At 46.0% G+C, this 26,339-nt stretch overlaps 1 protein-coding gene across 1 annotated transcript; it reads right to left on the bottom strand.

The window, feature by feature from the left end:
• Positions 1-1,153: 1,153 nt before the first annotated feature.
• Positions 1,154-25,513, bottom strand: LOC139352095 (collagen alpha-1(XXVIII) chain-like). Its single transcript, XM_070994149.1, has 34 exons — positions 25,362-25,513; positions 23,366-23,940; positions 21,640-21,660; positions 21,489-21,551; positions 19,818-19,871; positions 19,661-19,705; positions 19,520-19,546; positions 19,080-19,124; positions 18,751-18,795; positions 17,489-17,542; positions 16,154-16,222; positions 15,988-16,056; positions 15,604-15,672; positions 12,274-12,342; positions 11,323-11,391; positions 10,492-10,560; positions 10,247-10,315; positions 10,087-10,158; positions 9,939-10,007; positions 9,748-9,819; positions 9,528-9,596; positions 9,298-9,366; positions 8,782-8,850; positions 8,072-8,140; positions 7,118-7,186; positions 5,433-5,501; positions 5,278-5,346; positions 5,113-5,193; positions 4,964-4,999; positions 4,637-4,673; positions 3,892-4,449; positions 2,930-3,225; positions 2,621-2,843; positions 1,154-1,727 (listed from the first exon to the last, which is right to left on the bottom strand). Exons 1-34 carry the CDS (start codon positions 25,510-25,512, stop codon positions 1,519-1,521), a joined length of 3,699 nt encoding a protein of 1,232 aa, XP_070850250.1. The 5' UTR covers position 25,513; the 3' UTR covers positions 1,154-1,518.
• Positions 25,514-26,339: the final 826 nt, after the last annotated feature.

Here is a 26,339-nt window from a genome sequence, read left to right as displayed (position 1 = left end):
AAGTTCATCAGCAAAGGATCTGGGGACTGTCCTGGGGAGGGATGTTATTTCCAACCATGCAACCATCCAGTATCTTAAAATAATATTACAGCTTTAATGATTCAAGAGACAAAAACAGAAAGTTTAATAACGTGATAGAACTTTAAAAAACGTGCGAAACGTGGAGCTCGAAGTGAAATAATATTGAGTGTTTTTGTGGAAACACTGAACACGAAGAGTCACGTTTATTCTGTTTGTCAAAACTGACACGTTTGCTACTCATTTATAATCACTATGGAAGATCTGCTTTTTGATTCAGCTAATTTAGTCTATGTTTTACAGCGCAGAGTAAATCTCACAAAGGACGGCTGCGGTGAAACAGCCTTTCCTTCAGCCTAAATAAAAATAACTCCACCCCCCTCCCCCGAGTAACTTCCAGTCTTTTCCAGGATATGATACCGTTGCACATTCTGTGTTAGTTTATATCAAATTTATTAAAAATTGTCTGACATCGAATGTTGACCGTGTAATAAAAAGCACATTTACACAGCTGATCAGTTGCTCGACAGTGGCAGTGAAATCCTGCTCATGCAGCATCGAGGTGTGTGTGACCAGCTTCGCCGACATCAGCCGATGTTCCCCAGTAGAGGGCAGTGTGTGTTTATGTGTGTGTGTCCATCAGTGTGAGGTTGTGAGATGACTGCTTGAACGAATGTACACAGTTAGCGGCAAGGGAGAAACAACGAAAACACACACAAAAAAATCACATTTCCATTCAGAAAATCTAAAAAATAACACATTCAAATGCATAAAATTATCCCATGAAGTTACAGAGCATCAGTCATTTTATAGGAAAACAAACAGTTATAATGTTTTGATATACGTGATGACAGGCTTCATTCTGCTGTGTGTTACTGGCTCCTGTAACAGACCCCGCAATGAGCGGCCGCGCTGTGTTTTAATGGCGTTTTGATTGATTGCTGCGCTTTACGGTGGTGACATTGATGAGGCACCAGAGTTATTGCTGGTCATGTTGAGCAAACAGTCACAATCTCATCATCGCGTCCCGCAGGTGTGGGAATCACGGGGGATGTGGACACACACAGTGAGAGCGATCACCTGTATTCCTGAGTAGATGGAGTATAGACGCTGATATAAAAACAACAGTGGAGGTATCTGTCATCGTAGTTAGAGGGGGATCATTTTACAATAAGTGCTACAGGAGGGGACAGGAAGTGGGATGGAACGGCGGCGGGGAGCGTCAGTGTACGTGTGAATTATGAGAGACTTGACATAACCCTGTGAAAAAAGGCTGGTATTAGCTGCCCCTCCATGACGTTTCTACAGCAGATGTATGGCAGATGCCCTCACTCAGCCTCCTGGAAAGAGAAAACACATGGGAAGCTCTGAAACATTTGGAACCAGTAAAATTGTTATGGCCTCATTTTGGCAGAGGAAATTGCAAAAAAAAAGAAAAAAGAAATGAAACGACAGATTTGCCGTTTGACGGGCGAGGTGTGAATGACATAAAGGGATGAGTCACAAAGGTGTACCTGTTGATCTGCCGATCACACACGTCCTCTTGCACTCCTCCTCTGTGTCGAAGCGGTTCTTGTTGCCGTTACAGCCTCCGTACCAGAACTGGGCGCAGGCGTTGGCCTGCTTGTCGTAGTACCAGCGGATGTTGTAGTCCCGACACGTGCCCTGGTCCAGGACTAAGCCGCAGCGAGGGTCCAACGGCACGGTCTCTGCAGGGAAAGAGGTCACGGGACGGGGAAACACACAGGCAGAGCGTGAAAAAGGCTTCAGCGTCTCTCCCTTTGATGACCCGTCCACCTAATCCCACCTCAAAGTAGCCTCTTCTGAGCTTGCGTCTGTTTCTTCACAGGAAGAAGGCGATTCTATTAACCCTGCATCACCTGCTCCTCACCTGCCAGACCTCCTAACTGAGCACTGATCATAACCCGGAGCCAGGCCATCGCTGCCTCGCACTCCTCCACTGTGGTCGCTGCAGATGCGGGGGCTGTTTCTCTAGAAAGGCCCGAACACACTGGAGCTTCACACACAGATCTGATCTGATGTCAGCGTGCAGACGATGTGTTAGCATTAGCGTATGCACTTAGCTGCTAACCATGAATACAGGGCAATGTTTCTATGGCAATAGTAAACAGTGACCATGGCTGACAGTCAAAAAAGAGGAAAACATGGCTCAAGAACTGAGTGCTGCCATTACATGGTTACACTCTTTGGCAAAATGTCCCTATGAAATGTCCTTAAAATCCTTCCAGAAGACACACATTTCCTGCTGCAGAGAACAGAGCTGAGCCTTCTGACGCAGCTGCTCCGTCAGCCACGTTTTATAGTCCTAATTTACTCAAGATTCATTGCAAATTTGTCCGACTTCAGATAGTCAAGAAGCAGACAGGCTGCAAAACACGCACGTTTATTTTTCTACTTCAAGTCTGACTATTGCTTTCGTCTGTGTCATTTCCAGGAAACGGCTTCTTTTGTTGTGCATTTTCTTTTGTCTTCTGTGTAATTACCATCAGGCTGCTTGTCGGGGACGACTGCTCAGTGTTGTGTCTTTGTCTCTGCATGCACTGGCTATTAGAGAGAAAACAGCTAATCTGACAGCGTGTACCTTGAGGGAGAGCTGGTCTTGGCTGCACAGATACACCTGAGGATGATACGGTTACGTTTGTAGAGGAAGATGAGGAGGAGCCTCGCGTGCTGGAGGAGTCCTCTCTGGAAGGAGGGACGGGTTTGACGTCTGAGGTGTGGCGGGTGAATGTGTCCCCGCGCTCTGTCCCCCAGTTTGTTGTCTCCGTGAACACGTGCTGCCCTCCTCCTCCTCCTCCTCCTCCCTGATGGGAACAAAACCAGCAAAGTGTTGAGCACTTCTTATAATTTTTAGAGCATACGTGTGAATGTGCACTCGTGTGCTGCATACGTGTGCTGTGCTGGATCCTCTGCCGCCATGCTGGGTGGTCTCTACCCGGCCGCCACTACTGTGTGTGCCGGCGCCGGTGTTGGCGCCACTCTGACGGCCATTCCCCGTGTGTTGCTCGGTCACTGGTCGGTACCCATAGCCACCGACAGCATACTTCCCATTGTTGCCGTTCCTGACGCCGTTGTTGCCGTTGGTCCCGTAGCCGTTGTAGCCGTTGTAGCCGTTAGTCACTCTGTTATATATCAGGGCTCCGTTCTCGTCCTCACAGAACTGGCTGACCAACTTGGACTCCAGAGCTGAGACAGAAAGACACAGAGAGGAGACGTCATCTCTCGTGATTGAGGCTCAGACAGGGAGTCCACATTCATGTCTGACTCAGACTCAAACTGTGAGACGTCAACGACAGGGAAACGAGTCCCATCTATCTGCAAATTGTCTGCTTTACGTAACTTCTGACCAAATCAGAGCATACACTGAAACGGCCCCTGCTGATAACTGAATTACCTTGAAGAAATGGCTCTGACCACTGTCATGTCCTGATGCTAAATATGGAGCTAGCAGCTGAGCAGGTTAGCTTAGCTTAGCACAAAGACTGGAAGCAGGGGGAAACGGCTAGCCTGGTTTTGTCCAAAGTCAAAAGAAATCCACCCACGAGGACCTCTACAGTTCATAAACTACTGTTCAAACTCCTGTTGTGACCATTTAAACCAAATAAATGTTATAATAGATATATATATATATATATATATAATAATATATATGAAAAGTATAAATATTGCACAGATACACAAATTTCACCAGAATTAACATTTAAGTGAAGACCGTACAGAGGAAGTAGGTAGTGTAACCTGACAGGTGCTGGATTTTTGTAATATCTTGTCATTTTTCCACATGAACACATTAAAAAAACACAGAGCAGGCTGCGTAGCATCATAACAGTACCAACAGGAAGCTTCCCTCACCTGGCAGGGTGTTGAAGTCGTCAATGAGGAACATGTGCTCTGCGTCCGGGTCGGAGGCGATCAGATTCAGCTCTCTCATGAACTCAGCCTGCGTTGGGTCGGAGGTGTTCACGATCCCCAGAGCGAACATCTCGATGTTGGCGGCGTGCGCTTCTCGCACCGCTATATCCAGCTTCACCGGCTCCCGCTTGTCCGTCTGCCCGTCAGTAATGACGATGGCCACCTTGCTGACGCCCACGCGGGAGCTGTAGAAGGCCTCCTGGGTGGCTTTCCGGATGGCCGTGCCGGTGTAGGTGCCCTCTCCCATGTACGGGATGTTCCTGATGGCCTGCTTGATGTCCTGTTTGGTGATGTAACGGGCCAAGTTGAACACCAGCTTCACCTCCAGGCTGTACAGCACCAGGCCGATCCTGGTGGCGTTGCGGCCCACCGTGACCCGGTCCACCAGCGCGTTTACGAAGTCCTTGATGATCTCAAAGTTGTCTGGGCCCACGCTCTCCGAGCTGTCAATGACAAACACCAGCTCCATAGGCCTCTCCTTACACTTGATCCCACATCCTGGAATCACATCACATCAACACATGAGATCACGGCAGAAACGTCAGCCTCACTCTGCGGAATCTGATCTGATGATTTGCAGATAAGACGAGACGCCGGCTTCGGCTCAGAAACTAAATCTCCTCTCTAACATTTGTGCTGCGAAGTCAATGCTGAGAAATGAAGAAGGTGCCACAGGATACTTTACCACAGATCTCTTTGATCATTCGGATGATGTCCTCTCTCTGAAATGAATACACCAACACAGTGAGAGCGTATAAATACACATGAGCTGAAGACACAGTCAGTGGTGAAAGAAGTACTCTGATGATCATACTGTGAAAAATACTCCACCACAAGTAAAAGTCTGCTTTGTAACTCAAACTGTCTGACGAATGCAGAGGTGGAGAAAGAACAATATTTGCCTCAAGGCCGCACAAAATGGAGATACTCAACCAAAAAAGTACCTGAATAAATGCAGTGCTTGTTTATATGTACCTGTGTATAATGCATACGAAAAAGACTGAAGACTCACAGTGAGGCCTGCTTCACCTTTGACACCAGGTCGACCCTAAGAGGAGATTACAAAAGAATCATATTAGATAAATATTAGATAATAACAAGGATCAGAGCATAAATGTCTGACAGTAAACAGGCGTATCAAAGCTTCATAGCGTCTCTCACAGGTTGCCCCGGGGTTCCGGGGTCTCCCAAATCTCCCTTGATCCCCTTCAGGCCCCTCTCTCCTCCCGAGCCGCGGTCACCCTGTCACACATGCCATGGCAAAATGTCAGCTTTTAAAAAACAGCACGTGCACAGACAAAAGCTCCAGACAGCGTGGCGACTCACTTTAGGTCCAGGTAAGCCTTCTCCAGGTAGGCCCCTTGGCCCCGTCACACCCTGGGGCCCCTGCTCACCCTGAATCAAACACATGAATGAACTCCTCTGCAGGTGAGGGCAGAGACAGACCAACAGATACACAAGGACAACAAATGCTCGCCTACCTTTGGTCCTTGAATTCCTTGTCCTTGTGGCCCCGGTGGCCCTTGAGGGCCAGGCCGGCCTGTGTTACCCTGCAGCACAGAGGACACAGTCCATTATTACAAAGCCCTGTCTTCTTAAGACGTGAAAATGTGAAAAGAGCTGAAGCCCAGACTCTTTTCAAAGCCGCCTCTCATTTAGAAATCCGTTTGCAAGATGTCTGACTTCAGGGATTCATGGAGGAAAACAACACATGTGATGAATTCCAGTCTGGTTTCTGCGAACCACAAGTCTCGTGGTGCGGCGTTTTATTGACGTCCCCTTCCCTTTGTGATGGCGGGGGCCACAGCCACACCCCCACCCTCATCACATCACTTCACAGCTTCACTTTGACACATTAGATTTACGCTCGGTTACAACTTTTATTTTAAAGTAAACAGCTAAAACAGCATTTGAAGTGAGACTATGTAACTTTGATGAACAGTGACCCCTGTGGCCAAATGTGGTAATTACAGAGGAATTGCAAATCCTATAAGATTGCACAATCTACCTGATTTAGGCCAGTTTCGTATGTGGAGCTTAAACAGATGCAGATCTGACGTCCTGTATGAAATCTGTTCCTGTGAAGCGACTCACGTCACGATGCCACCGCTCCTGGCTCTGACTCCACATCCACACACACACCTCCATACAGGAGTAGCCTCCACAAAAAGCCATAATTAAAATTTTGGCTCTGTGTCATTCTTCTTCTCGTCTGCTCACGAATTTGGCTTCCACTGCTCATCATCTTATAAATGAAACTGTAAAAGCGGACGGCAGCAGCCTCCTGAGTTCTTATTTAAGGGATGATAAAACAAGGATGTGTGTATTTTCACTGCATACCAAAATGCGTTTTGCAGAACTTCAACCATAAACTAATCCCTGGTCCACTGGAATAAAAACCGACATATTACTCACTGCAGCCGCGTATCACACAAAACGTATGTGCAACATGCTCTGAAACAGCCTGACATTTTTCTAGGAAACAGCATTTCCAAGGTGAGGATTATCCCTGTTTTGTAACACTGAGTCATGAATTTCTGACACCATGATCTCAGAATGGATAAGGGCTGAAGTCTGCCTACATGATCTGCTTTCTCATCGTTTTACAGCTGGAGTTGAGTCCTCAATTAAATCTTGCCTACCGCTGCACGACTGTGACAGCGCTGCAACCTGCGGGAGCGCCGGTCTGCAGCCTGCAGGGACTCTGGATGTGATATTTGAGGAAATGTGGGTGCTGGGTGTTGCTTCAGTTAGGCCTGTTAGGCCAAGTGCTTCTCATTAGACACATATGTCTGCGGAGATTCACACCCTGCACCAATGTGTCAGAGTGCTGCGGGGAGAATCATGATAAATACCCCGAACAAATGAACTGGCAGCCTTTGAATCTAAGTATACGAGGCCCCTGTGGTGGGCATGTTAGCACACAAGATGAAGCACTTTTTTTTTTTTCCAATCTGGAACTGTCTGACTACAGCAGAGACGTAATCCTTCAGAGAATATGACTCAATCGCGGCCATCTGGTTGTATGTCAACTAAAATTACACGAGGCTCTCTGCATAAGTAAATACATCACCGTGCTGTCCTTCACTTGCGTTTGCAGAGACCGAACACAAGGCACAAGTCATTTTAGTTCACAGGCATGCACAGTCAGAAAAAGGTGAAGTACCGGAGGTCCCTGGAGGCCTTCGCCCGGAGGTCCTGGCAAACCTGGCAACCCTCGGAAACCAACATCCCCCTGCACAGACGAAAACAGAGAAGATATATGAACACTTACACCACGGCCATTTACAATCCATCACATAAATGAACTTCTGTGCCCAGTAAAATCTTGTTTCCTGTAATTAGTTTTCTCAAATAAATGACCAGACCTTTCACTGGGAAGAGACTTTCACTTATCTTCAATGTGAAATTGATCGCACGGTATTTGACACATGCTTTGGCGACGTGACGGAGGTTCACTTCAATGCAAAATCTCACCAATTCTCTCCTCGCATGGCACATTCAAAGGAAGCGTCTGCATCAAGTGAGGTGGCACAGCACGCTGTGATGCATCTAACTGGATTTTAATCTTTCTAACCCTCATCAAGAGTGGCTGCAGTGGTCACTTCGCATGCAATTTATGCAGATGTAAATAAAGATAGTGTCAGCTTTCTCTGTTCTGCATCACTTGTATTTTAATCACCTAAAACACAGTAAGCTGCAGTGACGCTGTAATGCTGCAGAGCAACCACAGTTCCACTCCACTCGGTGCATTTGACAACAGTAAAACATTTGAAGTGCATGGCAACAGCAGTGGCTGTAATTAACAATGATGTTGAAATGCCGCAGGGTTTGGTGAAAATAAGGAGAAATGTTTGCACACACGTGTCGCACTGAATCAGTGACCTGCAGAGCAGGAACGAGCTCTGAACCCTGTGCTGATGTGAAGTGTGTCAGTCAAAGTAAAGGCCAATCACTGAAGATGATTCCATGATGCTGTGTAATAAAAGAAAATTATTTAGCGAGCTGGGTGTTATCTCGCATCCTGGTCCCTTATTTTGAAAGAACAACAAGCAAAACTACACTGGTGTGACATCACTTGACAAGCATCATTTCTGGGCTAACACATCCAAGTTCTCACCTTTGGTCCAGGGATGCCCAGTCCCTCAAGGCCGGGTTCTCCTGGAAGTCCAGGCAGACCAGGCGGGCCCTTCGGACATGAAGGTAGACATAAACAGTTATGGCGAAACTTGTGGAGACTCCAGGAATTTCCTAGTCCCGGCCAAGAAATAGCCTGGCACACAGCCGCGTGTAAACAGAGGTGCGCTGTTGTGTTTATGGTGCAGTTTGTGTGTGGATTAAACAAGGTATTACGTGTTAATTACCGAGCTTTAGATGTGATTTTGTTACCTTCAGGCTGTGTTGTGCTTGCTGTTTCCAGGGCTTACGCTAAGATAAGCTAGCCGTCTGCTGGCTGTAGCTTCGTATTTAGTGTACAGACGTGAAGCAATATATAAATAAGCCTATTTCCCAAAACTACCAATCTATTCCTTCAAATGTCTTCTGGTCCAGTGACCACACACACCCCCACTGTCCTAAAAGTGATTCATGCCATCCCTGTTTCCCCGACAGTGTCCCGCTTGCTGTGATAGTAGCAAAGGAAAACAGTCAGGAGATATACGGCACAGGGGTCAGCTACTGTAACGTTTGCTCATAAATGTCTCTTTGATGGATGTATGGCTGCAGCTGATGGTAGAATAAGGAAGACAAAAGACAGATGGATAGATAGCTAAATGTAAAGTGGAGATAGATGGTATGAAGGTGCTGATTTATGAGCGGACAGCTCCTCACCGCGGGGCCGGGATAGCCATCTCCTTTGGGACCGAACGGACCTGCGGGGCCTGAATCTCCACGGTCGCCCTGCATCCCATAAACATGAGAACGTCAGTAATTCAAGCATACAAAGTAATTCACAGATAGACGTTCAAAGGAAACTGGAGAGTAATGTGGATGTAAATGGACATATGTGCCTCCTGCTCCTCGGCGTGCTTCTGTATTGTAATGTATTGTGCAATACATCAAAACGGGGGGGGGGTTAAACCATAAAACATGCTGCAGCATTTTACACTGAATCTAGAACGAATGTTGGAGCGCAGACAGCACCGCAGGATGTATGCAGATTTGTGTTTCCAGGCAAACTTTTCGACGTCTTCTCTGGTGTTGCCGGGGAATGGTCTTCGCGGTGAGGGACCTGCGTCTCATTACTGTCTCCAGACTGTTCAGCTGCACTGACGCGTTCGCACTCGTTGGTCGGCGCACATCCAAGACAAGTTAAACACATTGTTGTTTCTGAGAATAGAGTGTTACCTTTGGACCAGGAAGCCCGTAGCCAGTCTCCCCAATTGGACCAGGAGGACCACTTGGGCCCACATCACCCTAGAACATGTGAGCACCAATTAGCTCTGTATGGTCAAAATCATATTACAAAGATTCCTAATATACGATATATGACAGCAAACTGGAGCATTCTGCTTCTTAATGAGTACTTTCACTTATATATAGGTAGTATAAGTACACAGTCGGCTGGGTGTAGCTACCTTGGGCCCTGCGACGAAGCGGCCTGGTGGACCAGGTAAACCCAGCCTGCCTTGAGACCCCGGTTCTCCCTGATGAAGATGAACACAAGCCAAGTTAAAATCATTAACTTGTTAATTAACAGGTTTTGACATTTCTGCACTCCCATAAGGTCACGGACGGGGCCTCAGTGCTAAAAATGTTGAATTATTTATTGCTAATCATGGCTTAACAGCTCCTCACCTTTGGTCCTGAGGGTCCGGCAATGCCAGGTGGACCGGTCAAGCCCCTTATTCCTCTTTGGCCTTGGTCGCCCTTTAGGATCACATTGGAGCACAGTCACTCATCTGACAGCCATGACTCTACTTTTACAATATACGAGTCAGCACTTGCTAAAGTTTTAGCAAGACATGCAAAAAAGTGAGCTTTTTTACCTTTTCACCCTGGGTGCCAGTTCCAGGTGCCCCCTCTGGCCCCCTGAAACCTACAGCTCCTGGCTCACCCTAAAGACACGAACATGTTTTATTACTTTTAGTAGAAGATATCACACGTGTCGATGCAGCAGGTGATCAGTTTAACTACCTTCTGTCCAGGGGCTCCGTCCTCCCCTGGCAGGCCTGGCAAACCAGGTATTCCTGTTGATCCTGGTTCACCCTGAGGACAGGTCCATGAGTCTGTATCAGGTCACGGACTGGAAAATGTAAGCACTGTAAAAATAGAGCTGGTTGCTGTTTGGACTCACCTTAGATCCAGGGTCTCCAGCTCCTCTCTCTCCTGGGGCCCCGACTTCGCCCGGCAAACCTTGATCCCCCTGAGACGAGACACAATGACTAAATAATCTGAGCAACTTATTCTCAGTCTTATCACATTGGTTGCTAACGTTTTGCACAGCTTTGATTGCCTGAGACCCTGAAAGAATCATCTTACTATTTTGAGTAAACTAACATTATCATCAAACTTAAGAATACTGCAAGTGTTTGTACAAACCTTGGATCCAGGCATGCCCTCTCCTGGTGGGCCCCTGCTCCCTGGTGGCCCCCTTGGTCCTTCCATGCCCTGCAAGGACAAATGGACGCAGTAATAAAAAGATAACTAACGTTATTAGTCACTGAATGTATTCTGCTTCATTCAAGAAAGCAGCACTACAGTGGCATTAAATATGCCATCATGGCATTAGATAACAGCACTCCTCACAAACTAATCATCATAAAGGTCAAAGAGTGTTGCACTGATTTAGCATTGCCGTTATTATTTATTTCTTTTATTTTGAATCCAGGGGTGCAGCAAAAAAGCAGCAGCTCTTTGTTCCTGAGACTCTGCAGCCACGCTAGCTTTCTGAGGCTCTGGGTAAGTTAGCAATTTGAGCTACATGTTAATGTTAGCATGCTAACATGCTCACAGTGACAGTGCTAACATGCTGATGTTAACCAGGTATAATGAAAACTCACCACCCACCCTGGTTTAACGTGCTTAGCATTAGCTATTTAGCACTAAATACAAAGTTTTGCAGGTATATTTAATAGCTACAATCTACACCTGATGCTTGTGAACGATGAGAGATTAATGGACCACTAGATGGCGATAAAGTCTATATCAACGACACTTCAAATGACCGAGAAAAACATTGTTAGTACGTGCAGTGAGCTGTCCAGAGAGTGGACGAGAGGCCCAGAAGCAGAGGAAAACGTTGGTCTACATTCACGAGTATTGTAGTTTAGTCGTCAGTGGATGCACAAGTTGTAACAGGAATTTACATCCAGGACTAACATGCAAAACTGTAATTTTCTGGCAGTTTAAGCCACAGTGGGAGTCACTTGCCTTCTCGCCCTGTATGCCTACTCCTGGGAGGCCGAGGGGCCCTGGAAGACCTGGAGGGCCAAAATCCCCCTGCAGGTACAGATAACAATGGAGGTTAGCAATGATAACAGCATGTAAACATGAATAGTAAGACAGCGCATTTCATAATTTATTGCATGTGGAAAGCACCCAAATGTAAAGGATTATTTTCCTTTTGGCTCAGTTGTGGGTGTATACTGTAATTACATTGCATGAGCACACTGCAGTAAAAGCTTCTTGTATGTATGACTTGATGACATTAATCCTGTGATTTAATGTCTTTTCATCTGTCATATGCAACATTAATACCATAAACTTGTGGCACTGATGCCCAGAAAACCCTGCAGGCATTGAATTGTCGTTGCCACATGAAAACACTGCAGTTGTCTGTGATGTGTGATGAACGCCACAAAGCTACAGTAAAGCTGTCAGCACAGTCTGAGCCATGACAAATCTTCTGTTTTTTAAGACCCATGTTTTCTGGGAGAAACGGTTTCATTCATCCCCAAACGTTAACGTCATATTCCGGTGACATAAGATGAATTATGTAACTTTAAAACACATTTTAAATCAGCTCAAAGTCTCCTCGTCACGTCCTATCAACGTCTGTCAGCGAAGAGATCGCCAGATGGCTGCAAAAACACGTCTCGGAAGGTAGAGAGAATACCTTTATGTAATTATGTGACTGTGCCGGTGCAGAGCTAGCTTTCCCACATTCATCGGCCCAAAACTGTGAAGCTGCACTCCTCCTACGGCTTTAACCTTGATTCATCACCTGTAGACTGTGACCTCCTATATAACGCAAGACCAAATGCATTCAGCTCGGCTCTGCCAACTCTTGGCCTTCTTTGCAGCAGGACTCTGGCTTTATCTTCCTGCCTGCAGAAGCGTATTTCATCCAGGCGCCTTATTTACAACCTCTCTGCACTCTACCTTGTCTCCTTTGATTCCCACGCCTTGCTGTCCTCTGGGCCCCCGTGGCCCCTCCAAACCTCGCTCTCCCTGTGAAGACAGACACAGAAGTTATTGCGTTTTGTTTCCCGAAATAGCCGTTAACATACATGTGAGGAGAAAGGACAATCTGAGAGCTTGTGTAGGACAATGGAAAGGTCAGGAGCTTTCTGTCTGACAAACAGAAAATCTTCTTTTCATGACTCACATAGTGTCCAAATCGTTTCACAGCAGACTATGGAGGCCAAATGTGGGCTGTGTTTATGTTGATGTCTACATGCCAAGCTTGGGCTGAAGCTTGTGGACAGCACTGTTTACAGAGACAGTATGCAGACAGAGATGTTTCACTGTCAGACAATTTTGGCACCAAGAGTGAGTGAACTGTTCCCACAGAAACCAACACAATGTCCTTAAAAAGTCACTGTGAGTTAAGTCAGTTGTGACGTTAAAGACCCCTCTGACTCAAAGTGTCTGACACTTACTCGCCTGAAGGGGGGAATGCTCTCTGTGAGGCTAAATGCTAGCATGCTAACATTTGCTAATTAGCGCTAAACACAAAGCACAGCTCAGGCTGATGGGAGTGTAATCAGTCTTGCAGGTATTTGCTCATGAGCCATACAGATAAATGAAAAGCTACTGAGGCAAACCACAAATGTGAACCTCATGATGGCGCTACAGGAGCAGTCAGAGTATCGGCAAATTCATCAGGACGCCTCGACTTGTGAGTAAAAGGCCTCGGTATTGTGCCCTGCCTTTCATGTCAGGTTAAATACTCGGTTCAGTGCAGATGCTGCACTTCCATTGTGATGTTTCTACGCCCCTTGAGATGATAGAGGGGGTTTTCCAGCCAGTTCAGTAAACATTTATACGACAGTTGCTTCCGAAGACTGCGAAACACACAACAACTACATGATAGTTTGCTAACATCAGCTAACTGTAGCCTCTACTGGTCACACCAGACCAAGTGAGGACGCAGCAGCAGTGTGTTTTATTTCTTATGAATTCAGCTTTTTGTTTGCAAGAGGTTATTTCTCCTTTCAAACATGAAACTGTCCCACTTTAATCATGTTAGCGGCTCATTGTGTATAACTAGACGACTACTTGATAGCTGCTATGCAGAGAGAGAAACAGTAGGCATGCTTTTAGCCCTGGCTCAGTAGTTAGGGTCACTGGACATGCTGGAGTATTTTACACATCTGAGAAGGAGAAAAAACAGGACAGGAAATGCAGTGAGGGATTAGAGCAGTAATCCAAGATGACAGTAAGTGAAGTGAAAAGAGTGCAGCATAATGTCTGGCTGTGTGTGACTCTGCAGAGAGCACTTCCCTGCCATCCAAGGTCGTCCAAGGACAGCAGAAACACAGTGACGGACACACGTCGATTAGCGTATTAAAGCAGCATTTGCATGCCAGCTTTAAAAAGTAAACATTTTTTGTCGTAACTCTGTGATATCTCGCTTTGGCACACTAGAGGAGGCGCTAATGATGTGGAAAAAGGGTAATATTGCTGCCGAGCTCCTGTGAATCTGGAGCTTGTCGAGGCACGTCATGTGAAGAACGCTCCTTAAGAACAAGAACGCCATCTGCGAGTCCGCGGTCAAATCTCCTGTTGAGGAAAAAACAAGCGCCCCTGAGGCCAATCTCCAGCACTGAGAGATACACCTCCCCCTGCTCGGGGATGGAAACTAGCTGTTAGCATCTGAGAGGAAAGTCAACAAATGTTAAATCAGATGAAAGTCCACGGGAAGCAGAAAAAGTATGATTTTCACCTTAATTATGGGTGAAGCACCTTCTAATATAAAGCCCCTGTGTTAGTGTTGTAACAGCCAAAAAGTGATTACATTTGTCATTACCTAAAGACATTCCTCCGACTTAATCACGCTTAATTTAACTGTCTGGGCTTATCAAAACAACAAAAGCGCTCGGGTCTGATTTTACACCTGCAATTTGAAAGGAAGCGCTCGCAAGGCCTTGCAATTACAACGCGGGTGAGTTCATAAGTGCTGATTTGGAGAGCTGTCAGCTTCCTTCTAGAGCCTGCACGGCTTTGGGGCAGATGTTTGAAATATTTAAGCGTTAAATGAACTCTGGTAGATACAAGAATTAAAAAGCATTAAAGGAACTCTGAAGGGTGTGTTGAGTCTGGGGCTGTGCCAGGTTCACACACCTGGAAGGAGATTAATGCTAATAAACTGTGCACAGATAAGACCCAGTATCACATTTTCATTTTAGATACAGCCAGTGAACACAGCGTAGCATCGTGATCCCTGCGTACACAGCGTGCATTATGCTGCCGCTACATCGATGATTTTGGGATAATTCTAGTTCTGTTTTGCTCAAAATCCACATAAATCGACTGCTTACAATGAAAATACGGCACATAAATGAGCCCCGCGCAGCAAAATCCTGCAAAAGCTGTACAAGCGTTACGAAACTCTGCCATTAAATTCAGTATTCTTAGAAAGATTTCAGCTGTGTTGCCACCGTAAACATTTTTATCACACTTAATCATTGATAGCTGTTAGCAAACTTGGTGTTTTCACAGTATTAAATGAAATTTGCACATTCTCAAGCTGAGGAAAAAAGAGAACCTAGAGAGAGTCTCAGCTTGCGATAGATGTGATCACAACAAGGAGGGAAATTCTAGCGGTGTCGTGTCTTTTTGACCGAAAATGGTCAATTTTAGGGATGTCTGCTGTGTGTAATGTTAGAATTTAGATTAAAAACTGCACCTCAAAGCTGCTTTTTAAGATATTAAAAGACATAAAATGAGGAAGCAAGTGGCAGAAGAAAGAATAAGCTCTGACAGGGAACACGTCCAATCTTTGGACGCTGTGTGTGTGTGTGTGTGTGTGTGTGTGTGTATCCACATGTGGTGCAGAGCCTATGTGTGTGTGTTTGTGTCCATCCTGAGAAAAGACAGACGCAGGAACAGACTCATTCTTTCCTCGCTCTTTCATGTCTTTGAGGTGTCCTGGCTGTTTTCCTGCAGCATCTCTGCGTCCTCCGCCCTGCCAGCACGCTCTCATGTCCTCTAGCGGGGACGATCGGCGGTCCGGATCATGCGATGAGGTAATAAGAGCCACGCCGCGCTGCTGTATGTGAATTTATGGCACTTCTGCGTTGTGTTATAACGTCTTGTAACCGTACACGCTGTCAATTTCCTGTCACGGCGTGCTGGAATCTGGAGCCCAGACGGGGCCTCTGCACAGGTCGGTGGGCAGGTAAGCGAATCGAAGATGAATGCATGAAATGGGGGGTTCAGAGCTTTTAGCTGTCTTAAGTGCATGAGCCCAAAGAGACACTTACTCACCTTTGGTCCAGGCAGACCTTCTCCTGATGGCCCTCTCTCTCCTTGGACTCCATGTGGCCCTTGAGGCCCCTGTGTAAATCGAAGCAAAGTAAATGACCCCTGACTGAGCATAAAAAAATGACCAGCTTCGCATGAGCGAACTAGTGCTAGCAACATTAGCATTTTAACAATTGGTAAATACTGCACCAATCAATTCACAGCACTCAAGACCCTTTCATTGCTGCTGTAATGCGACTTCCTGCCTGTTAGCCTCAGTCTTCAGCTATAGTGTTAACTGTGGAGTTAGTGTTAATTAGCTAGTTAGCTGTTTAAAAAACACTCTGAATTTTGGGTCAGTTAATGTAGCAGTACCACCACCAGACGCCTTGGTGTGAGGTGTCATACCGGTGGTCCAGGTTCGCCAAGTCCTTGAGGACCAGGAGGACCCGGTCGCCCCTGCAGACCAACATCACCCTGTGGAGTGGACGAGTGCAGGGACACGGTGAGACACAGGTGGATTATTATGCTCTCATGGCTTAATTTTCCCAAACAGCAGGGTGGCAGACTTTACCTTGGATCCTGGAAGGCCGATCCCTGTTTCCCCTTGGATTCCAGGTGGCCCAGCAGGTCCCCTTTCCCCCTATAAGAAAGACAGGCGGGGACAGATGAGTACAAATACACACAGAGATGCTCAAAGATGCTGTTTTTAGTCTGATTGGTGGGTCCAAGGCCTCATTTTCACATCACTGGACATCGGTAAAGCTAACCCTAATATTAAGCTATTATTAAAGGAGGGTTAAACATTAAGTCCAACTATGGGGTTCCTTCATTCCTCCAGTGAAGACTTTATTGGGAAAGAATGCAATTATTCACTCGGAGGCTGTAAATCACGTCCATGCTGTGCAGCAGGAGGGCACACGAGAGGCATGAAGAGGGCGTGGAAATGCTAGTAGGTGCATACCGGCGACTTTTTTCCCTTTCCCTTGCACTTTCAGGCAAGCTGGGGCAATGTTTAAAGCCAGACATTAGTCTGCCATTCAGGTGATATAGGATGACAGCCAGACAATCAACATGAACATTCTTCCAAAATAATTAAGGAGGGAACACTTGGTGGGGAGTGTGGGCTCATGGCAGAATTGGCAGCTATAACGCGGGAGGGGGGGCTGAGAAGTAGGAACAGACAAATAGGCTGACAAGGTAATAACAGATGAGGTAGTTCAGCGCGGGGTTTCAAACGTTCCAGCGGGGATGGATCATAACTCACAAATAAGTGTTCAAATGTATGGTCACCCGATCAGCGCCATCAGTTTGTAGGGCTACTTGACATTTGTGATGTTATTTATGCGCGTGATGAATTGATTTAATCTAAACACATTTTAAATGTCAGCTTCGTGAGCGCGCTCTTACCCTGGGAAAAACTCTCAGGAACACTTCATTCTGTCACACGGGCTGTCCCACTTCATGTTCCCCCACACGTAGCAGCGCGGTTCATTTCTCACCTCTGCCCCTCCGCAGCTGACAGCGTTATTCATTATCATTGAGCTGATGAATCTGCTGACACGGATGCCCCTTTCATACGGAGAAACTTAATTTGAGCCAGACTGGAAAGGAGTTTATGCCTCCAACCAAGACGCCCAGTATCCTTCTGATATGCATCCAGATTCGCATAAGGGGGAAAAGCTAGTAGCCAATAGCACTGATTTCTGCAACAAGTCCCCCTCGAGCCTCCTGTTTTTACAGGAAACAAGTAAATATGTGCAGTCAAATAGCACTCTGTTAGCTGTTTCATGGGAACTTTAAACGTAAAGCAATGGACAAAGTTTGATTTAGTGCTTTCTGAGTTGTCTTTTGTACTTAATGACTGCAAAAGCAAAATCAAAAAGCATCAAAAAGGAGGAATACTTACTTTTTTACCGATTATACCTTCAGGTCCGATGTCGCCAGGTGGGCCAGGCGAACCCTGCATTGTGAACAAGTGTGTGACAGTTACACAGTGGGTACTGCAGAGCAGCAGTTATTATAGATCATCAAGGATCAGACAGACCCTGAACAGAAAATGGCACAAAAACGCCTCCACTGCACAGTGATTCTCCAGTCATAGCTTAGCAACTGTGACCTGTCAAACTCTGGCTTTCTCTGCATCTTCAAGCAGTGAGCATGGGGCTGTGGTGTGAACTCAGTGTGTCAGGAGCATGGAGGGAGCACAAACGGTGTGTTGGCCTGCTATAACTACATATATATATAAAAAACTAGCCTACCGCTTGTAGTAATAGAAGTTACACCAAGGCCAAGGAGCAGCACCGTCCACTGCATGGGAGCCATGATTGTTAATACCACAATATCAGTGTAGGCTAACGGTAGCGGATGCATTAGCCTACATTGCTCCAAACTCACCATTTAGCCCTCATCCTCTGAGACAAAGCCAAAATTGAACCTGTCTTAAGGTAAGCATCCAAACAGGGTTAATTTAAAATGAATATAATTTTGATCATCCATCCATCCATCCATTATCTATACCGCCTATCCCTTTCGGGGTTGCGGGGGGCTGGAGCCTATCCCAGCTACAATGGGCGAGAGGCGGGGTACACCCTGAACCGGTCGCCAGCCGATTGCAGGGCCACATGCAAGGACAAACAACCATTCACACTCACACTCACACCTACGGACAATTTAGAGTCATCAATTAACCTAATGAGCATGTTTTTGGTCTGTGGGAGGAAGCCGGAGTACCCGGAGAGAACCCACGCATGCACGGGAAGAACATGCAAACTTCACACGGAAAGGCCCCGCCTGACCCGGGGATCGAACCGGCAACCTTCTTGCTGTGAGGCACGCGCACTACCTGCTGCACCACCGTGCAGCTAATTTTGATCAAATCTTTATTTATAATAATATTATAAATAATTGTATAATAGCATGACACCTCAGTGTAAGGGTAGCTAGCCAATGCTAATACTTACTTGCATGTCCTTTATGTGGATCTGGTGAGGATACTTTAGCCTTTAGCCTAATCTAAGCACTAAAGGTAATAAAATCTGCTCGCGATATTTGTCATTTCAGCCACTAAAACTGACAAATCAAAGAGCCATTGTTTCGAAACCTACTGTAAATTTCTAATAGAGGTCAAAGGTTCAAAGATTTTCTGATGGAAAGAACAACAGATTTCACCTGCAGTCCACGATTTCCTCTTGGGCCGACGGTGCCTTCAGGACCCTGGAGAAGAATAGGAGATGCTTAAAATTCATAAACCATGGTGAACGTAAAGAGCAGTTTCATGGTAACAGGTAAATAAAAATACAAGGCTAATGAGAATGAACTTCGACTGGTGATCACCATAAAACAAAACATGCACCTCTTCATAAAGGTCAGTCATTTATATTTAACTCTGATAAAAATGGATGAGTGAGCTTTGCCAGATTTCCTTGTCTGCATCACTGAGGCAATAACAACAACAAAAACTTGGCTTGAAGCTATTAAAACATTAAACAGCATCATACTCTGTCTCCCTTAATTCCAGGTGTGCCGCACTCCCCTCTCTCCCCCTGTAAGAGAATAAAAAGCAGTTTAGCGAACCTTAGCGTCGCGTAATTTTGCACAATTTCAGATTTAAAATCAAATTATGTTGCGATCCCGTAATAAGTTCGCACAAATCCAAGGAACACTTTAACTTGGAAAGATGGGTTTTAATGTCCCAGCCAGGAGCTGCTTTGCAACAACTAATGAAAGCAGGTTTACGTAACTTAAATCCTTCAGCAGCACAGTCACGAAGGACACTTGCAGGCAGGCTTGACATTAAGCACAGATGACAAAACGGACGTGATGTTTTCAAAGTCTTTTTGGCTTTTGCTCCCTTTCAAGGCTCTTTACCAGGTCTGGAAGATGTAATTCTCCAGCGTCATACTGAGATATAAGCTGTACAGTAGAAGCCATACTGTACCTTCTCTCCTTTGTATCCTGGTTTTCCCTGTGTGGACAAAACACTCTTGTTAAGTCAGGAGGAGACGGGCAGCAGACTTTCAAAGTAAAAGTTTTTATACCGCACTTTCAATCCTAACTTGATTTAAGACCCTCAGCTCACCTCTGTTCCTTCCCGACCTGGTAGTCCACTCAGCCCACTCTCACCCTGAAGGAAACAGGAAGTTTAGTTTTACCCTCCTTGTTTGTACCATCAACATCCCAAACTGGTAGCAGGTTTGTATTATGCAGCTGATAGTAGTGATGTGAGTAGGCAGCACCTTCTGTCCCTTGGTGCCAGGGCTTCCATCTTCTCCGGACCGACCCTTCTTGCCCTGTCAAAACCATCAGAATCAGAAATCAGGAGCACGTCAGAATGATGCGTACAGCGTGGCACAGACTGATGTCTCAGTCATGACAATGATACCATGTATTAAAAAAATGTTAGCTTAGCACAAACACTGGAAGCAGACTAGCTAGCTAGGGAGCCTTAGAGGTGCTGGGAGGTGGATTTTGTTGCCTTTGGACGGAGCCAGGCTAGCTGTTTCCCCTTGTTTCCAGTCTCTATGCTAAGCTAAGCTAACTGTCTCATGAGGGTGGTTTCGATCTTCTTCTCATTAGCCGCCTCTTGTTCTGTGATACACAATGCGAGGGCTGTTTTTATTGGTCTGTGTGGGTTCATGGAAGCAACATGTTTGAGGTGCATGCAGCTAAAAGCCACTGAGTCTGGGGGCAGATGAGTCAGAGGGGATTTCAAGCTGCCTGCATGTGCATGAGAGGACTGACTTGAACAAGTGTCTGGCTCCTCTCTCTGTTTTCATGCATGTGTGCTGTGGACTGTGCATGTTCTTATCGTTCAAGTATGTCCCCGTCCGCATGTCTCTGCCTCCACACGCTGCTTCCGTCGCCCGTGATGTGAAACAGCTTTTGTTCGGAGCGTTAGTTTTAAGGGGGTGTATCACATCAAAGCAAAACCGCGACGTCTAATTGTGGCTGACCTTCTCCGTGTAATAAAAGGAGCGCTCACATCACGACATGGCTTTGGCAGGCGAAGAAAGTCATGCGTGTAACATCTCATCCAGCGAACATGTGTCCTCAGACAATCCCGAACGGCTGGCTTCTTTCCACAGACGTGATTCTCCTGATTTTCCATGTAAATATCTGTTTAGGCCTGTTCTCAATAAACTGTAAGAGGAATGTGAGGCATTCGCTTTACTCTCACTGCTGCAGGGAGCTTCTCAAAACCACGCAATTTACTAAACCCCCCCCCAAAACCCTGCAATTATGTAGCCTGTTAGCATCAAGGGTGCCTTTGTCAGCTGTGTTGTCCTCTACAGCGCTTCAAAGGGAGCCAGTAATTGTCTTTTAGGGGCAGCAAAAGAATACATGTGGTTTTCAGAAAGAGGGATTTGATCTTATTGTATGTAGCAGACGGGGGCCAATATTAGATGAATGGAAAAGAATAAATAATCACTGTGTGAGATACATAAAGGAACCAACAATTTGTGAAGAAATAATTAAATCTCATGATGAAATGTGGTTTCACCGTTCTTATTTTCAAAATAAGTTTTATCGGATGTCATTTTAATTCCATTACAGGCGTTTTGTTTAAAAATACACAGCACACTGATGCTCTCTTTGTTTAGCTGACCAAGGTTGCTTACCAAGTTAGTCCTATAGCGTTAGCTGCGTTAGCTAGCTAAAGAGATACTTTGACACTGTCGAGCTAGCTGGCGCTAACTGGCTAACTTGGTAGTGGTTACTGAGCTTGCTATCTTAAGAGGCGGGTGGCGTGCTATTGGCTGAAAGATTAAATGAGGCAAATAAAATCTCTACCATGACATCCCATAAAACTGTGTTACTATGAAAATAAGAATGATATCATTCATTATTTATGTAATCTTGACCACTCTGGGCTGCATGGCTCCATGCTGGGCAGGGGGAATACTCACAGGAGGGCCGGCGGGTCCCTTTTCACCCTTCTCACATGCACACTGGCTCAGGGCCAGAGGACACTTCAAACACAGGGAAAGAAGAGTCAGATGGGCCACGCTGGGACGTGAATCAAGAAATGTGCAGAAAGACCACAGTCTGGAGACTTACCCCTTCATCCGCCAGCGCCGTCTGCGGAACAAGAAACACAAGAATGTCAAGATGTTGTCACATTTAGTCCACATGGTTTATTTACACCCAGCCGCACTCGCAGAAACAGATCTGAAAACCAGCCTAACTCAAAATCAGAGCGGAGCTTTTAGTCCTGGTCTCAGAATTAAACTGCAGGATTAGACTGGAGCCGCAAACACCTGCTACTCAAACACTGCTGGCCCGGGTTCAGCTCCCTCCAACCTCCTCCACCTGATTCTGCCAGACGACTCATATCCTGCACTTCCTCTTGTTATAGATACTTCTTGCGAGACCCTCGATTTTCACCCCACAGGTTTTTTCACTCTTCAAAGCGGACCGCAGTCTCTACACAAGGGGGAACGGTCCAAACTCCGCCGAGACTAAACACGAACCACATGCATTGATCAGTAAAATAGCCTCGGTAAGCGTCTACAAGATGTTTCCGCTGTAGGGAGGGGTGTCTGAAGACAAAACAGTCTGCTTTTAGGGGTCAGAGCGACGCAGTGCTGCTGGGACTATACATAAAAGACAGTTCCTCAGCTGAGACAAAGGCACATGCTTATGACATACAGATGCTGCCCATACACATGAAGAGTCTGCTTGTGGACTGACTGCTGCCGGGCTCTTGCATGCCAGCAGAATGCAGGCTGTCAGGTTCAATGTGTGTGTCAGTGCAGGTTTTCTATGAAGTTTTCCTTTATCATATTTGGATGTGTACCACCTGTGTCAACCTGTGAGTTTGCAGGAGCTGGTTGAACGATGTAGCGTGCATGCAGGCTTAGCTGGGTTCCTACTCTTACTGAACCCCATTTTCTCACAAAGGGTTTAATGCGGAGCACATGTTGGAGCCGACGGCCCGGCTGAGCTCGCAGGATGTTGCTGCGCAGCACATGTTCTCATTATCTCAGAGGAAATTCAGCCGGTTTACAATCACTGAAGTTAAGATAAACAAGTGGAAATAAAGACAAACTCTGTCTTACATGTACTGCCAAAGAAGAATTTCACAGCTCCAGATTTTTTTAGCCAACTGCTGATCTCACAGTGGATGTGAATTTCATTTCACAGTGACGGCTTAGGTGATGACCGCAGGCTTATTTCTATGGCAGCAGGTAGCAGGTGTACATCAGGGATGCAATAAGCCAAGAAATCAGAGCAGTGGGTGGCGTCAAAGGCAGCACAGGGAAAGTGCTCATCGGGTGAAGTTAAAGACACTAATATTTCTGCATAATGGCTTTTTGAAGCATCCACCTGTCATAAATCACCGGCCTCAAGTATCAAACATGCATCCAACTTGAGAACAACAACAATTTGAGGAGTTTACACAATGATTTTCGTAAAGATCTCTGTTACAAAGCCTTTCTGAAACAAACTGAAGTGTCGCTTTATGAAAACTCCTGTGAGCAGGGATGAAGACTTTTGTTAAACGAGTCGATGTGGACGTGAAAGTTAAAGTGGAGCCGAAGCATCACCTCAGCAAACAGTTTGCTAGCATCACTTTTGGGCGACAGGCCATACCAGACCAAGAAAGGCTGTAGCAGCAAAACATGTGAGGTTGCGTTTTACTGCCTCTGAATTTAACACTTGCACAAGTCGTAAGAGGAAGAATGTTTCCTTTTTCAAAAGTCATGACTTCAAAAACTAAAAAGCTGTCAATGAATGGAACAATTTCTCCTGCATTCAATCTGAAACAAACTTGTTTACTCACAATTTCCTTGATGACCTTTTCCACAATGCCCCTATCCTGCAGGTTGTGAAGGTAGCGCGAGGCCGGCGAGCTCGCAATCAGCCGCAGCTGAGCTACGTTGGCGGGCACGTTGGCTTCGGGTGTGATGCCGATGGTGAAGAAGCGCACGCCCTGGTTTTTGGCGTCGGCCACAGCAGAAAATATGTCTGGGTTCCTGGGGTGCGAGATGCCGTCGAAGAGCAGGATGGCGACCTTGATGCTGCTGGGAGACGACTCCTCCAGGTAAATACGGGTGAGGTTGGTGATGGCGTAGGTGGTGTAGGTGCCGTGGCCGATGTACACGATTGGAGAGATCCGGGCCTTGAAGTCGTCAGGGCCCCTCCACTGTTTGAAGGTCTGCTCTACGATGACGTGACTGCTGTACTGAAGGAGGGCTGCGCGGGAGCTGAGCCCCCGGCCGGTCTGCAGCCGGACACCCTGCAGCCGGTCCATCACGTCCGAGGCGAAGCGCTTCTCCTGGGCATGGTTGTCCTTGGCGCTCTCTGAGCTGTCAATCAGAAAAGCCAACTCCAAACTGCAGTCTTCATCGATGAGTGCTGAGAAGGAAGAAGGATTAGCCGTTCAGAATTAAGTAAATAGTTATCGGGAAATACGTCATTCCTGCCTCGAGTTAGTTAAGAACATCCACACCGCCCTGATATCTGTACGCTAAATATCCCACCTTGTTTCATTTCCCACCTGGATTACCTTTTTCTGTCAACATAACAGGCAAATGTATCAGTACAATGTTCACTACCAACATATTTCATTTGTTTTCTGCAACAATATCTAATCTTACAATAAGTCAATGAATTAGTACTTCTAGAAAGGTCATTTCGAGGTCAAATGAGACACTTAAAGACTGTAAAGCCGAGCTCCGTCACAACCTCCCAGCATCTCTAAAGCTCACTAATTAACATGTTATATCTTGTTTGTCTGTAAAAACAACAACTTGTGGTTTTGCGGGGAGTTTTAAGCTACATTTCTTGGCAGGGCGCAGTAACTACCTGGAGTCTTGTCGTCACCATGAGGCGACCAGCAGAGACGCCAGCGAGCTAACGGATTAAACAAACAGGATATAACGTGATGATTGGAGAGCCTTAGAGGTGCTGACAGGCTACCTGTGGACTGAGCCAGGCTAACCTTCCCTTGTCTGCAGTCTTCATGCTAAGCTAAGCTAGCCAGCTGCTGGCTGTAGATGAGAGTGGTGCCAATCTTCTCATCTAAAGCTAGAAAAGAAATATTTTGCAAAAAGCCAAACAGTTCCTTCGACTCGGCTTGTAATCTCTGTACTTTCTGTAGCCAGGCTGGTTCTCTAGACCCTTTTTCAATCAAGATATATCTTTTATTACTTTCACATCCAGCCCAGTATGAGGACACAACAGATCACTGCCAAATGGATTTCATGAGTCACAGGGAAATTTTTATCTGTGGAGCCTTCAGAAGGGGTAAAGGTGATTTATTGACTGTTTAGGCTCTATAGGCCGATGCCTTTTCCAGAATTGTGCGATAAGTTCATGAATGTGACATATAATTTTAAAAAGGAAATAAAAGTGACTCAACTTGCTGCACCAACCTTCAGCAATGGAAGGAGGTCACAGATCTAATACAGGCTGAGGATAAATCACATTAATCTTCACGGAAATATGTCACAGAGAGAATGTGCCTGGGGAAACAGGATTCTGAGCGAATAAAACATTTGGGTAACAGAGCACTGAACGGTCACACAGGAGATGGATGGCTCGCAGAAATCGGAGAGATATGATCAATCCAAGCGGATTGCGTCCTCCAGCGATGTCCTTGTTGAGGATCAGGTTCTATTTTTTCACCTGTGGCAGCACCTTTTTTTTTTTCTTTTTTTTCTGCTGATGACAAAAGTGAAACATGTGCCACCTGCACAAAATCCACTTTTCCACGTAAGAGTGGAACAAACAGCCTCCAGAAAAATGCACAAGTAAAGAGACGACTTTAGACTTACATTTGCCGTTTTGTGGTATGAAATTGGATGAAAGTTGTTTGCCGTTCTTCCTGGTGGTCACCACCTCTTCTTCATACTCTTCCTCATAGTTCTGTGCCCAAAGACCTTGAAGTCCCCAGAGAAGCAGGAGCCAGTGCAGCGAGGGGACCATGACTTCCCTGAGAGATACAGAAGGGACAAATGGATAAAAGACCCAGACACGTGCTCACATTTACCCCTGAAAAAAACCTGCACATGGTCTGAGAACATGCTTTAACAAGCATGCATGTGCAAGGCAGCAAGCATGCAATAACTCACAAAGTTGCTGACTTTAGTCTCCAATGTGCTCAGCTCTCCTGGCAGTGAGGAAACTCAGAAAAGTGCAAATGGGGAAAAGGAGAGATTTGTCATTCAGGGTTAGTTTGGCCCCATGTCCTGAGCATCAAATTGAGGGTCCTCTTCTGCTGGATAGTATAGTTGAGAGTCTGCAGCTCAAGTAGTCAACTTATAGTCAGAGCAGCAACAGCAGCGTGTTGGCAAAAGTTTGGACTCTATTCTGGCTCTCATGAGACTCCAATTCAAGCTAAGCTCACAGTAAATGAAGGGAAGTCCAGCCCTTTTCTAAACTCACTCCCATTTTGGAGAGGGTGTGGGAGGGGTGGCTGGGGAGGCAGAGCAAGGAGTGTATTACCCCTCTTTTTATTAGAGTGTCATTTGTACTTTGTTGCCCATGCTGTTTAAAACAGGGAGAGAAAGGAAAGCGATTTGTCATGCTCGCTATCACAGCTGATTGGGGTCAAAACAGGGCCACGCACAGTCCACGTGCTGTGTGGTAGCTACCATGAAGCACATCAAGGTCGTGTCCTTGATGACATTTCTGAAGAAGAAAGACATTTAACGTGTTTTTTAAGGCCGATCCTGACTCTTTAAATGAATATCTTATAGCATGATCATGTTACTTTTGGAAAAAGAAATGACAGAATCCTCCTCTTTCATCCG

The sequence above is a fragment of the Chaetodon trifascialis genome, chromosome 24, assembly GCF_039877785.1.
Source record: "Chaetodon trifascialis isolate fChaTrf1 chromosome 24, fChaTrf1.hap1, whole genome shotgun sequence".
In the NCBI taxonomy this organism is placed as follows: domain Eukaryota; kingdom Metazoa; phylum Chordata; class Actinopteri; order Chaetodontiformes; family Chaetodontidae; genus Chaetodon; species Chaetodon trifascialis.
Note: the sequence above shows the minus strand (reverse complement) of the source record. Positions and strands in the feature narration are given on the sequence as shown.